The sequence below is a fragment of the Erpetoichthys calabaricus genome, chromosome 10 (assembly GCF_900747795.2).
Source record: "Erpetoichthys calabaricus chromosome 10, fErpCal1.3, whole genome shotgun sequence".
Classification (NCBI taxonomy): domain Eukaryota; kingdom Metazoa; phylum Chordata; class Cladistia; order Polypteriformes; family Polypteridae; genus Erpetoichthys; species Erpetoichthys calabaricus.
In genome coordinates, this window is record NC_041403.2 from 59533159 (window position 1) to 59545640 (window position 12482).

General features: G+C 38.2%; 1 protein-coding gene across 10 annotated transcripts in view; it reads left to right on the plus strand.

Moving 5' to 3' along the window:
- LOC114659079 (tenascin-N) overlaps window positions 1–10817 on the plus strand; it is a 145159-nt gene extending 134342 nt beyond the window's left edge. For all 10 annotated transcript variants that reach the window (XM_051933123.1, XM_051933124.1, XM_051933126.1 and 7 more), the window contains one exon: window positions 8630–10817. In XM_051933123.1, coding sequence (XP_051789083.1) covers window positions 8630–8773 — 144 coding nt within the window. In that variant the 3' untranslated portion in view covers window positions 8774–10817. The remainder of the gene's footprint in view (window positions 1–8629) is intronic.
- Window positions 10818–12482: the final 1665 nt, after the last annotated feature.

Genomic DNA, 12482 nt, shown 5'->3' on the forward strand with positions numbered 1-12482 from the left:
TCTGTAAGGGAATAAAAGCGGGTAAAACATAGGATCACAATTCATATTGAGCGTGGAAATCTGTTTACAGGAGTTGCGTACGGGATAGATGCAAATGTCCCTTTTGGCAGGTGGTTCGCCATCTTCTCCAACGAAAATCACTGCAACATCGGTGTGACATGTCGGGGCATTGTACTGTCATAAATCCTGCCTAGGGTTTTCCTTGAAAACCATTCGTACAGATGCTGTTGGATTGGACAGAGTGATTTCATGCATGTGTTTGTATGATTTAGCGAAGGGGTTGATGGTTCTGAGCATGGAATCTAGCTGGAGAAGTACATTTTCGCTGCATACAGAGTTTGCTTTATTTTGTAAGCATACTTCAGTAGCTTGCACTGTGTCAAAAACATACAACTGTCCATATCCTGGAGATGTAGAAGTGTTAGCGTATAGTGGAGAGATTTGGTGATAAATTTGCCTGTGTATTTTAAAACAGTATGATCCGTGGCCAGGAGGTTGAGTTATCTGAGCACCCATGGAAGCAAACGCTAGAGAAGAGTTGTATTCTCGAATGTGTTCACGATAATTTTTAGCTTCTGATGTTTGCTGTGTAAGAAGCTGTTGTAAAGACACAGGTGACTCCCGCAAAGGTGGTAAAGCTACTTTACTGTTGTGGCAGCACCTTGAGTACTTGTTGGATGTATTACTCTCAGCAGGCCAGTATAGTGCATGACAGGGTTTGCACTGCCGGTCCGGAGTCCCAATGTTGTTCTCTTGGATGGGAAGACAGGAATTAGGTGAAGAAGTACTTGTGGTAACAGGAAGAGGATTGTGTGTATGTCTGCTGAGACTGCGCTGGTTTGGAAACGTTGCTTTGCAGATGTCGCATTGCAAGAATTGTGAATGAGTTTTGTTGTGTTTAGTCAGACAATCGTGTGTAGTGAACTTCTTATTGCATTTCTGGCACTCATATAGTTGTTGGGAAGAATGCCTTTTCTTGTGTTTAGGAAGTGAGGTTCGCATTTGAAAAGTTTTGTTGCAGGAATCGCACTGGAAGAATGTGGGGAAGGGTTTGGAGGAGAACGAATAGAAATCGAGAAATGCTGTGTCGTCTGCGTGTGGGCGGGACCGGTTTTGAAGAAGAGCCACAGGCAGCATGGGGAAGGGTTTGGAAGAGGACGAATAGGAATTGAGAAATGCCGTGTCGGCTGCGTGTGGGCGGGACCGGCTTTGAAGTGGAAGCAGGACGAACCGGAAAAAAAATGATATATTAGAGATTGTGCTTTGAGACAGTACTGTCTCTAATCTCTACAGGAAATGCCTTCAACCCCATGGCTAAATTTATATACACAGGTGTAGGCCTTTCCTAATCATGTCCAATCAATTGAATTCACCATAGCTGGACTCTAAATAAGAGGTTGAAACGTCTCAACGATTATCAATAGAATGGGATGCACCTGAGCCAAATTTCAAGTTTTGTAGTAGGGTTTGAATACTTGTGTCAATGTATTATGTAAGCCTTTTATTTTTAATACATTTACAAAATTATTAAAAATCATGGTTTTCACAAGAGGACTCGTGTAGTTCAAGACCAGCCTCTCAAAGGTGTTCATGATCTGGGATGTAAGTGCCACTGATCTACTAATCATTATGTGAAGGGGCATCTGTCTTCTTTGGAATGAGAATACTACAAGCCGCATCACTTTCTGGAGCCTTATTGGCAGACTGAAGAAGTAACAGAGGACAATACAAAGTTAGCCAGCAAAGGCCTAAAGAACTTAAGGACTGATTCCATCTGGTCCTATGGCTTTTCCTGTGGGTAGCCTCATCAGTTGTCTCCTCACCTAGTCATCATTTATGAACTGCCACATGACCAAATTTTACCAAGGGCTTACTAGGGCAGTAGCCCAGGGCCAACAGAAAAGCATTTTTTGCAGTGAATTTGACAGGTTTGCTGATGGCCTTGTTTGCTGAATTATTTTCTGAAAATTTGCCATTTGGCCGGCTTAGGCAAACTTTTTTTTCCCAAACCCCCATGCTTTTTGGCGAGGCTACAAAATTACTCACAATTACTTAAACATTTTAAATGCATGCATTACTTTAGTCCTCTGCATCCTCGCTTCTTCCAGGCCTCCACTCCTTTCTGATCCTTGGGGGCAAATGACATGAAGTCCGTGTTCGTCTATATTTTAGATAAGTCGGAAAACGGTGAGTTGATTTGTGTTGCACAAAAGGAGTCACTGAATGAACTCAGTATATCCACCTCATTATGTCATTATGTTTTTTTATGTGGCAAACACTTTCATTAATTGCAACTTGAAAAATTCTACTACCAAGTTAAAAATACTCTGCAAAAGTTTAAAACAAATCATAAGAAGCATAGGTTATAGTTAAAAAAGAAGATAAAAACAGCTTGTGCAAGGTAGATCAAGTGTGTGGAGCATCCCGATTTGATATATTTGTGGAGAGGGGTGGCCAGTGGTCAAAAAATAATACCGCATGATTAAACAAAACAGGATTATTTCCTTTACAAATGCAGCAAAAATATAACATATGTAAATGTAACAATAATAATAATTATAATACATTTTATTTTTATTCATTTGTAGGTGCCTTTCTAAACACTCAAGGACACCGAACAATAGATAAAACACAGATTATAAACAAAACTAAAATACAAAAATTAAAATCAGACAGAGCAATTGTAGTCAAAGAGAAAAAGCAGTCTTAAACAAATGAATTTTAAGTTTAGATTTGAAAAGTGAAAATGATTCAATATTTGTAAGCTCAGATGGTAGTGAGTTCCAGAGCTGGTGAGCAGAGCAACTGAATGCTCTGCTCCCCATAGTGGTAAGACGGACGATGAGTACAGTCAAGTGGATGGAGGAAGAGGATCTAAGGGTATGAGAGGTAATGGCAACATGGAGGAGGTCAGACAGATATGGAGGGGCAAGGTTGTGGATAGCCTTAAAAGTTAACAGAAGAATTTTGAATTGAATGCGGAACTTAACTGGAAGCCAATGAAGCTGCTGCAAAACGGGAGTCATATGGTGAATAGAGGGGGTTCTAGTAATGATGTGGGCAGGTGAATTCTGGACCAGTTGAAGCTTATAAAGAGATTTGCGAGAAGGACCAAAGAAAAGGAAATTGTAATAATCCAGTCGAGAAGTGACAAGGCTATGAACAAGGATAGTGGGGAGTGGGGAGTGAGGGAGGGGCGAATACGATTAATGTTACACAAGTGGAAATATGCAGATCGGGAGATGTTATTGATGTGGGACTGAAAGGATAAAGTACTGTCAAGGATGACACCCAGACTCTTAACCTGTGGGGAAGAGGAGACAGAGGAATTATCAATAACAAATGAAAAATGATCAGGTGTAGGATAATGTTGATTTTGTACCAATGAGAAGAACCTCAGTTTTGTCACTATTTAATTTAAGAAAATTTGAAGAAAACCAGGATTTGATTTCTGCTATGCAATCAATAAGTGAGGAGGGTGGAAAGGAAGCAGTAGGTTTGCTAGTGAGATAGAACTGGGTGTCATCAGCATAATGTTATATTAACGAAAGATATTACCAAGGGGAAGGAGGTAAATAATGAAAAGGAGGGGCCCCAGGACAGAGCCCTGGGGCACACCTGAAGTAGCAGCGGTGGGGTGGGATGTGAAAGTTTTAAGCTGAACAAACTGAGTGCGGCCTGAGAGGTAGGATCTGAACCATTCTAGTGGAGTGTGGGTAATGCCAATTGAAGATAATCTATTATGACAAATACTGTGACAAATAGTGTCAAAGGCTGCAGTCAGATCAAGGAGGATGAGAATAGTAATTAAACCAGAATCAGCTACCATAAGGAGGTCATTAGTAATTTTTATAAATTTTTAATATTTTTATTACTTATTTAATATTTATAATACTTATTTTTCATTTCCCCTTTGTTTTAGGAATTTTAGGTCTAGCCAGCAGCCTTCAAAAGGCAAGTGTTGGTTGAGGTAGCATTCCTGGCACTGAAAATGCTATTTAAAATGTTGATTTTAAAGCTGTTATGATGATAAAAGGAAAATGAGAAATATAGTAGTTATTTCCCATTATGTTCAATGGGAAAAGAATACATTTTTTTTTTACTATATCGAATACTTAATGGTTTTGAAAAAAAAAAACAATAGCAAATTTTAGATTTTGGGTTGAAGGATTAAATGGAACTGGATCAGGAATAAAATTTATTTTTAGGGCAAATCTGTTGTTATTTCACCCATTAACCCAAATGTAGAGCAGCATAGTAGAAAAATATGTCAATTTTAAAAATGACGATACAAACTGACAATTAAAAATTATAAAACACTGATCAAAGTGAAAGTGATCTGCAAAACACAGGCAAAATAAAAACATATTGCAGCATAGCATCTCTGGAGTAACATGTTGCCAAGATTGGTCTGAGGTAAAAAAACAAAAAGGACCACTCTTCTACAATCTAATGTCAGTGTTTGCTTTCAAATAAATATTTTTTTCATATAGATTTTAATTGTATTCATGTAGTGATGTTTCTTCTGACAGCCCAAATACTAATTGAAAATCCACCCAGGAAAAACTACAAAAAATGTAAAAAAAAACTGCTAATCTTACAAGTAACACTGATGCTGATTTGATTTGATTGAATCCCTTGTTTCAATGGCTGTTAATAGTAGGAGCTTGGAAGTGCTGAGAGCACAGAGAAAGAGAGAGAGAGAGAGAGAGAGAAAATACTCATGCTGTGCTATTTAAATTTCATAATTATATGTATGTTGTAATTATATTTTCACTTGCTGCTAGTTTGTGAACATGTGATGTATTTTATTTGTGGTTACTGTGTCGTCTGCATTTTTTATTGTTTGAGGCATGGTGGCACAGCAGCTAGCAGATCGTTCAGTTCTTAAGCACTAAAGGCATTTCATCCGCTCCAGAGGTGTTACAGTGTCTTGGAGAAAATAAACTTGCAGCACATCTTCCCAGATGTAGATGCTGCTGTACCTGATGTGACACTGCTTGTCACAAATGCAAGTTGTGAGTGATCTTTCTCCATGCTCAAGCTAGTGAAGAATGGGCTCAGATCCACAATAGGACAGAAAACATTGAATTATTTTACTCTAATGTCAATTGAGAATGATCTGGTTCAGAAACTGGATTTTAGTGATCTGCTCAATGACTTTGTTGCAAAGAAATCCAGAAAAGTACAGTTTTGAAAAGCAATCAGTTGTCTGTGTTAATAGTCAGAATGGCCTGTGCAGTGTTTGATATTTCCTCTTTAGTAGGCATTCACAATAGTTGTGATGGTTAATTGGTTACTTGTCGTCTGTGCAGCAATGGCTAATTAAAGATATACGATTTGATACATCATACTTGGTCTCTCATAATTTCAGACAGTAGGCCCTTATTGTTTTCCATTTTTCAAATGTTTTGCCATTCATTTTAAAGCCAAGACTCAGTAGTACATATTTACTTTACTTGTTGTGCCTTTGAGACCTTGAAGTTGATGTGCACTCATAGTATTTTGTGTAGATAGAACCCCCAAAAATGCCTCATACTGACGGACAAAAGTAAGAGTTGTCGATGCAGTAGGAAAGGAGTGGGGGGATTTGATCATTAGAAGAAGGTGGTGAAGATAGAAAGAGGCAAAATCTGTTAAAAAAAACATACCCAGGGTATTAGCTTTGTCCAAATTCACAGCACCTGAGGCCAGGATTTTTTGAGTCCAGTAATTATGCCCAGTCCATTCCAAACATCTTTTATGTTGCTTTGAGTGAATTTGTTTTATCGGCTACCTTTCAATCTTTTATCTATTTTCACACCTGACTGACCTCTTTTGTTAAAGTTAAGGGAACAGCACAACTTGCGGGACATTTTTCTTTTCCCACATATCAGTTCACTATGCATAGCTGAATGCATCAATTTCTACTTTAAAAAGTTCAAAGGATTTATTATATTTATTTGTCCAGCAGATGGCAGCACAACATTACAGTTGTAAAGTGTACAGTACATGGCCAATATCAATTGAATTTAAGGCATTTGAACAGAAATTTCACATCTGTAACTTTTGCAGTCAACGTTCAACATACCAAAGACTGCATCAATAAAAACTGGGCTGGAATAGAATAAACATAAGATTCACACTCTAATGTGTCTGGATAAAATGTCTGACTAAAATATAACTTTATGAACTGTCTTAATATAAACATTTTTGACCAAAGAAAGTTTTTTGTTTACTTACTTTATGTACACAGTGTTGGAAATGATAAAATCTCAAGGTATAAATTGACAGGCCAAACAGTGTATATAACATGAGAATATCACGGTATGAAGTCAATAATCACCTTTAGTGTACAGTATATTATATGGAATGTTCCTTTTTTCATCTCATTGAGTGATTATTCTTATGCTTTGAATTGGGGATATTCTTATTGAGTTAAAAAAGTCTCTTAAAATTATTAAAAGAAAAATTGTAACAATTTCTGTGCAAAAATAATGTCAAATCACACATGCTTTTGTTACCAGTTACCAACTGTACTCCTGTCAATATGACATTCTTCATATTAATAACCCAGATTACAGTTATCTGGATTTACACATGTTTTTGAAATAATGTAAAAAGACAAGACTTCTTTATTATTATTCTTCTTACTATTATTATTATCTTGTAAACCTTAAATGGGAAAGGCCAACTTGAAAAATGGATAGAGTACTCATTCATTATCCCAATTTTCCTCTCGCATCACACATATGTTCTTGTTAAGTTGTTCGGTGACTCAAAATTCACTCAAAAATGTGGGGTGTGTGTGGATGTGTGCATGTGTGTGAGTGTGTGTTTCACTAGGTCTTATGATGCACCAATGCCTTATCCAGGCTTCGTTCCTGCTTGGCTTCCTGTGCTGTCTGGACTGGCACCAGTTCCAGGTAACCCTGTACTGGATAAGAAGATTAGAAAATGTAGAGATGGAAATTCAAATTTTATTAAGGCAAAGCATGTATTTATCTATTTGTTTTGTTTGTGTTTGTTTTTACTTAGTACTTTGATATTATACACAATGAAAATTATTTGCATATTTGACAACCTCATTGTGATAGATAGATAGATAGATAGATAGATAGATAGATAGATAGATAGATAGATAGATAGATAGATAGATAGATAGATAGATAGATAGATAGATAGATAGATAGATAGATAGATAGATACTTTATTAAACCAAAGGGGAAAATTCACATACTCCAGCAGCAGCATACTGATAAAGAAAATATTAAATTAAAGAGTAATAACAATGCAGGTATACAGACAGACAATAACTTTGTATAATGTTAACGTTTACCCCCCCGGTGGAATTGAAGAGTCGCATAGTGTGGGGGAGGAACGATCTCCTCAATCTGTCAGTGGAGCAGGACATTGACAGCAGTCTGTCGCTGAAGCTGCTCCTCTGTCTGGAGATGATACTGTTTAGTGGATGCAGTGGATTCTCCATGATTGACAGGAGCCTGCTCAGCGCCCGTCGCTCTGCCATTGATGTCAAGCTGTCCAGCTCTGTGCCTACAATAGAGCCTGCCTTCCTCACTAGTTTGTCCAGGCGTGAGGCGTCCCTCTTCTTTATGCTGCCTCCCCAGCACACCACCGTGTAGAAGAGGGCGCTCGCCACAACCGTCTGATAGAACATCTGCAGCGTCTTATTGCAGATGTTGAAGGACGCCAGCCTTCTAAGGAAGTATAGCCGACTCTGTCCTTTCTTACATAGAGCATCCGTATTGGCAGTCCAGTCCAATTTATCATCCAGCTGCACTCCCAGGTATTTATAGGTCTGCACCCTCTGCACACAGTCACCTCTGATGATCACGGACAGCAGCCATTTTTGCACCAGTATACTCACCTATTAGGTGCTGAAGGGTTGAGACATAGTTAGCCAGTCAGAGACAGAGGATGTTTTGGGGGCCAGCATGACTTGGCCATGGTGGGCAATTTAGCCAGGACAGTGGGATACACCATGCTCATTACGAAGGATGTTCTGGGAACTTTTATGACCAGAGAGAGTCAGAACCTCGGTTTTATGTCTCATCCAAAGGATGGCACCATATTTACAGCACAAAGTCCTCGTCACTGCACATTCAGACCACAGGGTAAGTGCCCCCTGCCGGCCTCAGCAACACTTCCTACAGCAGCAACCAATGCATTTCCCAGATGGTCTCCCATCCTAAAAATAAAATTCTTTGCATTTATATAGCGCTTTTCTCACTACTCAAAGTGCTCAGCAATTGCAGGTTAAGGGCCTTGCTCAAGGGCCCAACACAGCAGAGTCCCTTTTGGCATTTACAGGATTCGAACCGGCAATCTTCCGATTGCCAGTACAGATCCCTAGTTTCAGAGCCACCACTCGTACTGGCCCTAGGACTAATCCTAGTACTGGCCAGGCCTGAACATGCTTAGCTTCAGGTGGATTACCTGTTCTGAAGTGTATGTGGTGTGACTGCTGAATGAATCAAATGTTTGCAATGTGTGATCCTTATTTGAAAATGTTGTTAAGAATAACACAGAGTCAGATGACACTCTCCAGGTTACTGCTGGGAAAATGGACAGTAGAGTAAACATTTACCCCAAATCATTCTTTTTCTGCCTTGATTGTTCTTGTCTGCAGGGAATAAACTGGGAGCCTTGGAAAGGCCATGAGTTCTCAATTCCATTTGTCGAGATGAAAATTCGAGCACACGTATCAAGTGATCCTACAGCTACTGGGAGGAAGAAGAGATCTTTGGCCATGAGAGGAAAACGAATCAATTAAAAAGGGAAAAAAGAGGAAGAAAATGACAGCACAATGAATTTGTTTATTGTATGTATCAGGGCATTGTCACTAAAACAGAATGTTGATTAGACGAGAGAGGTAAGGCATGTGTACTGAATGGGTGGAGAATAAAAACTGATTTAACTTCTCTCAATCCTTGTTGCTTATAATTTTGTAACATTGTATGGATGACCACACCCATCTTAATTATGGGATCAAACAGATACTGATATTCAAGTGTATGTGCAGCAGTTTGGTTGGTTTGGCTACAGTATGTAGTATTTCATGATCACTTCACCTTTCAGACCTTTGTGACTTTGCATTTATTTCAGTTAAAATCCGAAAGCATCTGTTTAAACCATGGCTTAAGACTTTAAAGGTTATACATAACATTTCATATATATTTATATATATATATATATATATATATATATATATATATATATATATATATATATATATATATATATATATATATATTTAGAGCTCTTTATGTACCAAACAAATACCTCTGCTCTGTAATTTTAATCTTGCCATAATATTTAAGGAGTGCCTGGTCCAGTCATTTCATGGATGCTGTATGTATAATCTCTCATATTTCACTTCTTAAGACAGTAACTAAATTTATGTATAAACTCAGTTTAAAAATAACTATTGGAATTGTGCTTCTGAATCTGTATAAACCTCTGACATTTGAGGTCAGTTATGTTAAATCTTGGTGAATTATTATTGCTACCATTTGTTCCTATTTTGAAAGTACAGTGTTAAAATGAAATAAGCTATACCTCAGTCAAGAATATAATATAAAGATGTTTTTCGCTGGGCAGTCAAATGGTTTGTTTCAGCATTGACAAACTGAGCTCACTGCAGTTACCACAAACATATTACCTAATGGGTTATTTGCTGGTGTATTTTTATTTTTATCAAATAAAGTATGTGTTCTGGCAATGTAATCCTACAGTCCGCTCCACTTTAAACACTAAAATTTCATAATTTGCCACTTAGAGGTTGAATCAGTCAAGTCAATCTGTCTCACAAGCAGTATTTCTTCATATACGTTATCAATATCAATTCAGCAGCAAGTTTCAAGCTAATAGGGGAAGAAGCAAAAACTCAAGGTTCTCCATACTATTCTGGTTGCCATCCATTGTTAAATATATAATTCACAGTCAATCTGCAAGAAAATCATCTGATGTGATGTCTAACAGTTTGTAATTTGCATATTAAAACAGCTCAAATGTGAATGCTGACAACAGCAGTAGAATTAGGCAACAGTTGAAGCATGTGCTAAGCTGCAATGAGTCACTTATTTCTCAATGTGCACTCTTCCCTGGAAGGCTTAAAGCCTTTATCTGCCCTGAGTTCATTTTCTATCTGGCTTGTCCTTCACATTCATGCAAAGCGCACAATCAGTTTCCACTGTAGTAATTTATTCAGTTTTCTATGTATACATTTAACAGTGCATCGTGTTCTTGCCTGTTGCTTCGTCATCCTACATAACAGCACACAAATGATGGCTGTGAGTTGTTAATTTCTGTGGTCAACACCTCACACATCCATAGATTGTGAAGCATTTTGAGTTCCGAGTTTAAATTTAAAAATGACAACCATTTTACAATATACTTTTCTCTAGGTTCATTTGTTTTTTATGCAAATATATGAAGTAGTTGTATAAGACCATAATTCAAAGCTACTTAAAATATTATCATAATAAAGAATTTTACGAATTCATTAATCAAAAAATAAGATTAGTATATGTAATTGCAATTTCAATTCTGCTGATGATTTATTGCAACCAAATTCTGCATTTGGTGGTGGGTACAGCGACTAAATTGACTGCATTCGTTACAATTAAAAAAGCAACAGTGTTATTGTTTACCAAAAGGAGTAAATTTATATGTTTTAATAATCAATGATGTAACTTTTATTATTGCATTCCAAATATTTTTTAAATTTTATACACCAGTAAATGTATGTTCTTTGTTCATTGTAATAGTTACATGTGCATGGTCTGATTGGTTCAAAAAAATAAACATACTTCTCATAATTACTGTTGTTTGGCATCTTCATTTCTTCGGCCATGGCCAATGACATATCCACCGCTCCACCACTGGTACTGTGTGAATTTTGTCTCTGCACGTGTCTCTCATTGCTTTTAGATTCTGGTCATGCACCGTACTGTCAGTTGCTAGACAACTGCAATTACCTGGCTGTCACCTGAAGCCATCCTGCTGGTAAAGTTAAACCAACACCTAATCTTGACTCTTGGCTCAGTCATTGAAGTTTTTATTCTTTTTTTGTACACCCTGTTACTTCCATTTTGACCATATCTTCTTGTTCTTGTCTTGTTTATAATACACTACCTTTTAATAATTTTTCCAAATGTCCTTGTGTTCTCAAGCCTACACTCTTTCTCAAAAAGAGGTTAACTATGAGTGCAGAAGATTCATAGATTACAGTTACAATTATAGACTGTTTACAGTTTAATGTATCCCATATTAATAAGAGTTAGTAGAATTATTATAAGAGACAGATGCATAAATACTTTTAAACATACAGCTATGCAGAGTTTTTATATGTGCTTTGTTACATAAAATCTGCCTTGCGGTAATGAGCATGATCTATTGGAATATGGAGTGATCCCTCAACTAATGTAACTCAGTGGGAACCCTGAGGAACAAAATATTTAATTATTTAAATACTTATTTTTTCAAATTGACTAATCCCTTACAGGGTCGCTAAAAGCAGAAGTCTGTCCTACCAACATAATGTGCAATGCAGGAGCCAGCTCTGGTGATGGGACGCTAGAACACACTAGGACATATTCACATACATAGTTACACTGACTCCTACTGGGCCAACAATTAATCTAACTGGCATGCCTTTGTAATGCTGAATTAAATAACAGTACCCAAAGAAAAAACACAAAAACACAGCAAGACTGACAATGTCTGTGACCATGACCCAAACCAAGGGTTCTGGAACTCTGATGCAGTAGTGCCACCCACTCACCATTGTGCAGTCCCAGCCAAATTATTTAATTCTGTTTAAACACTTTAATAATGTTTTTAAGTATCCCCAAGGTTCCTTTATCAGAATTAAATGTATACATCTATTAACTAAGAAATAGTAATTTTATCTCATTCTGAGACACAGATTCAGCATCCTGAGTTTGAATCTCACACTCAGTCATTGTCCATGTGCGAAGTCTGCATGTGTATTTCAGTTTTCCCCCCATACTGCCAAAAAGATGCTTTTTAGGTTAGGTTAATTGTGTGGGGCGGCACGGTGGCGCAGTGGGTAGCGCTGCTGCCTCACAGTTGGGACCCCTGGGGACCTGGGTTCGCTTCCCGGGTCCTCCCTGCGTGGAGTTTGCATGTTCTCCCCGTGTCCGCGTGGGTTTTCTCCGGGCGCTCCGGTTTCCTCCCACATTCCAAAGACATGCACGTTAGGTGGATTGGCGATTCTAAATTGGCCCTAGTGTGTGCTTGGTGTATGGGTGTGTTTGTGTGTGTCCTGCGGTTGTTGGCACCCTGCCGGGGATTGGTTCCTGCCTTGTGCCCTGTGTTGGCTGGGATTGGCTCCAGCAGACCCCCGTGACCCTGTGTTCGGATTCAGCGGGTTGGAAAATGGATGGATGGATGGGTATGTGTGTGAGAGGACCCGGTGAAAGACTGGCACCCTTTCCAGGGTTGGTTTTTGTCTTTCT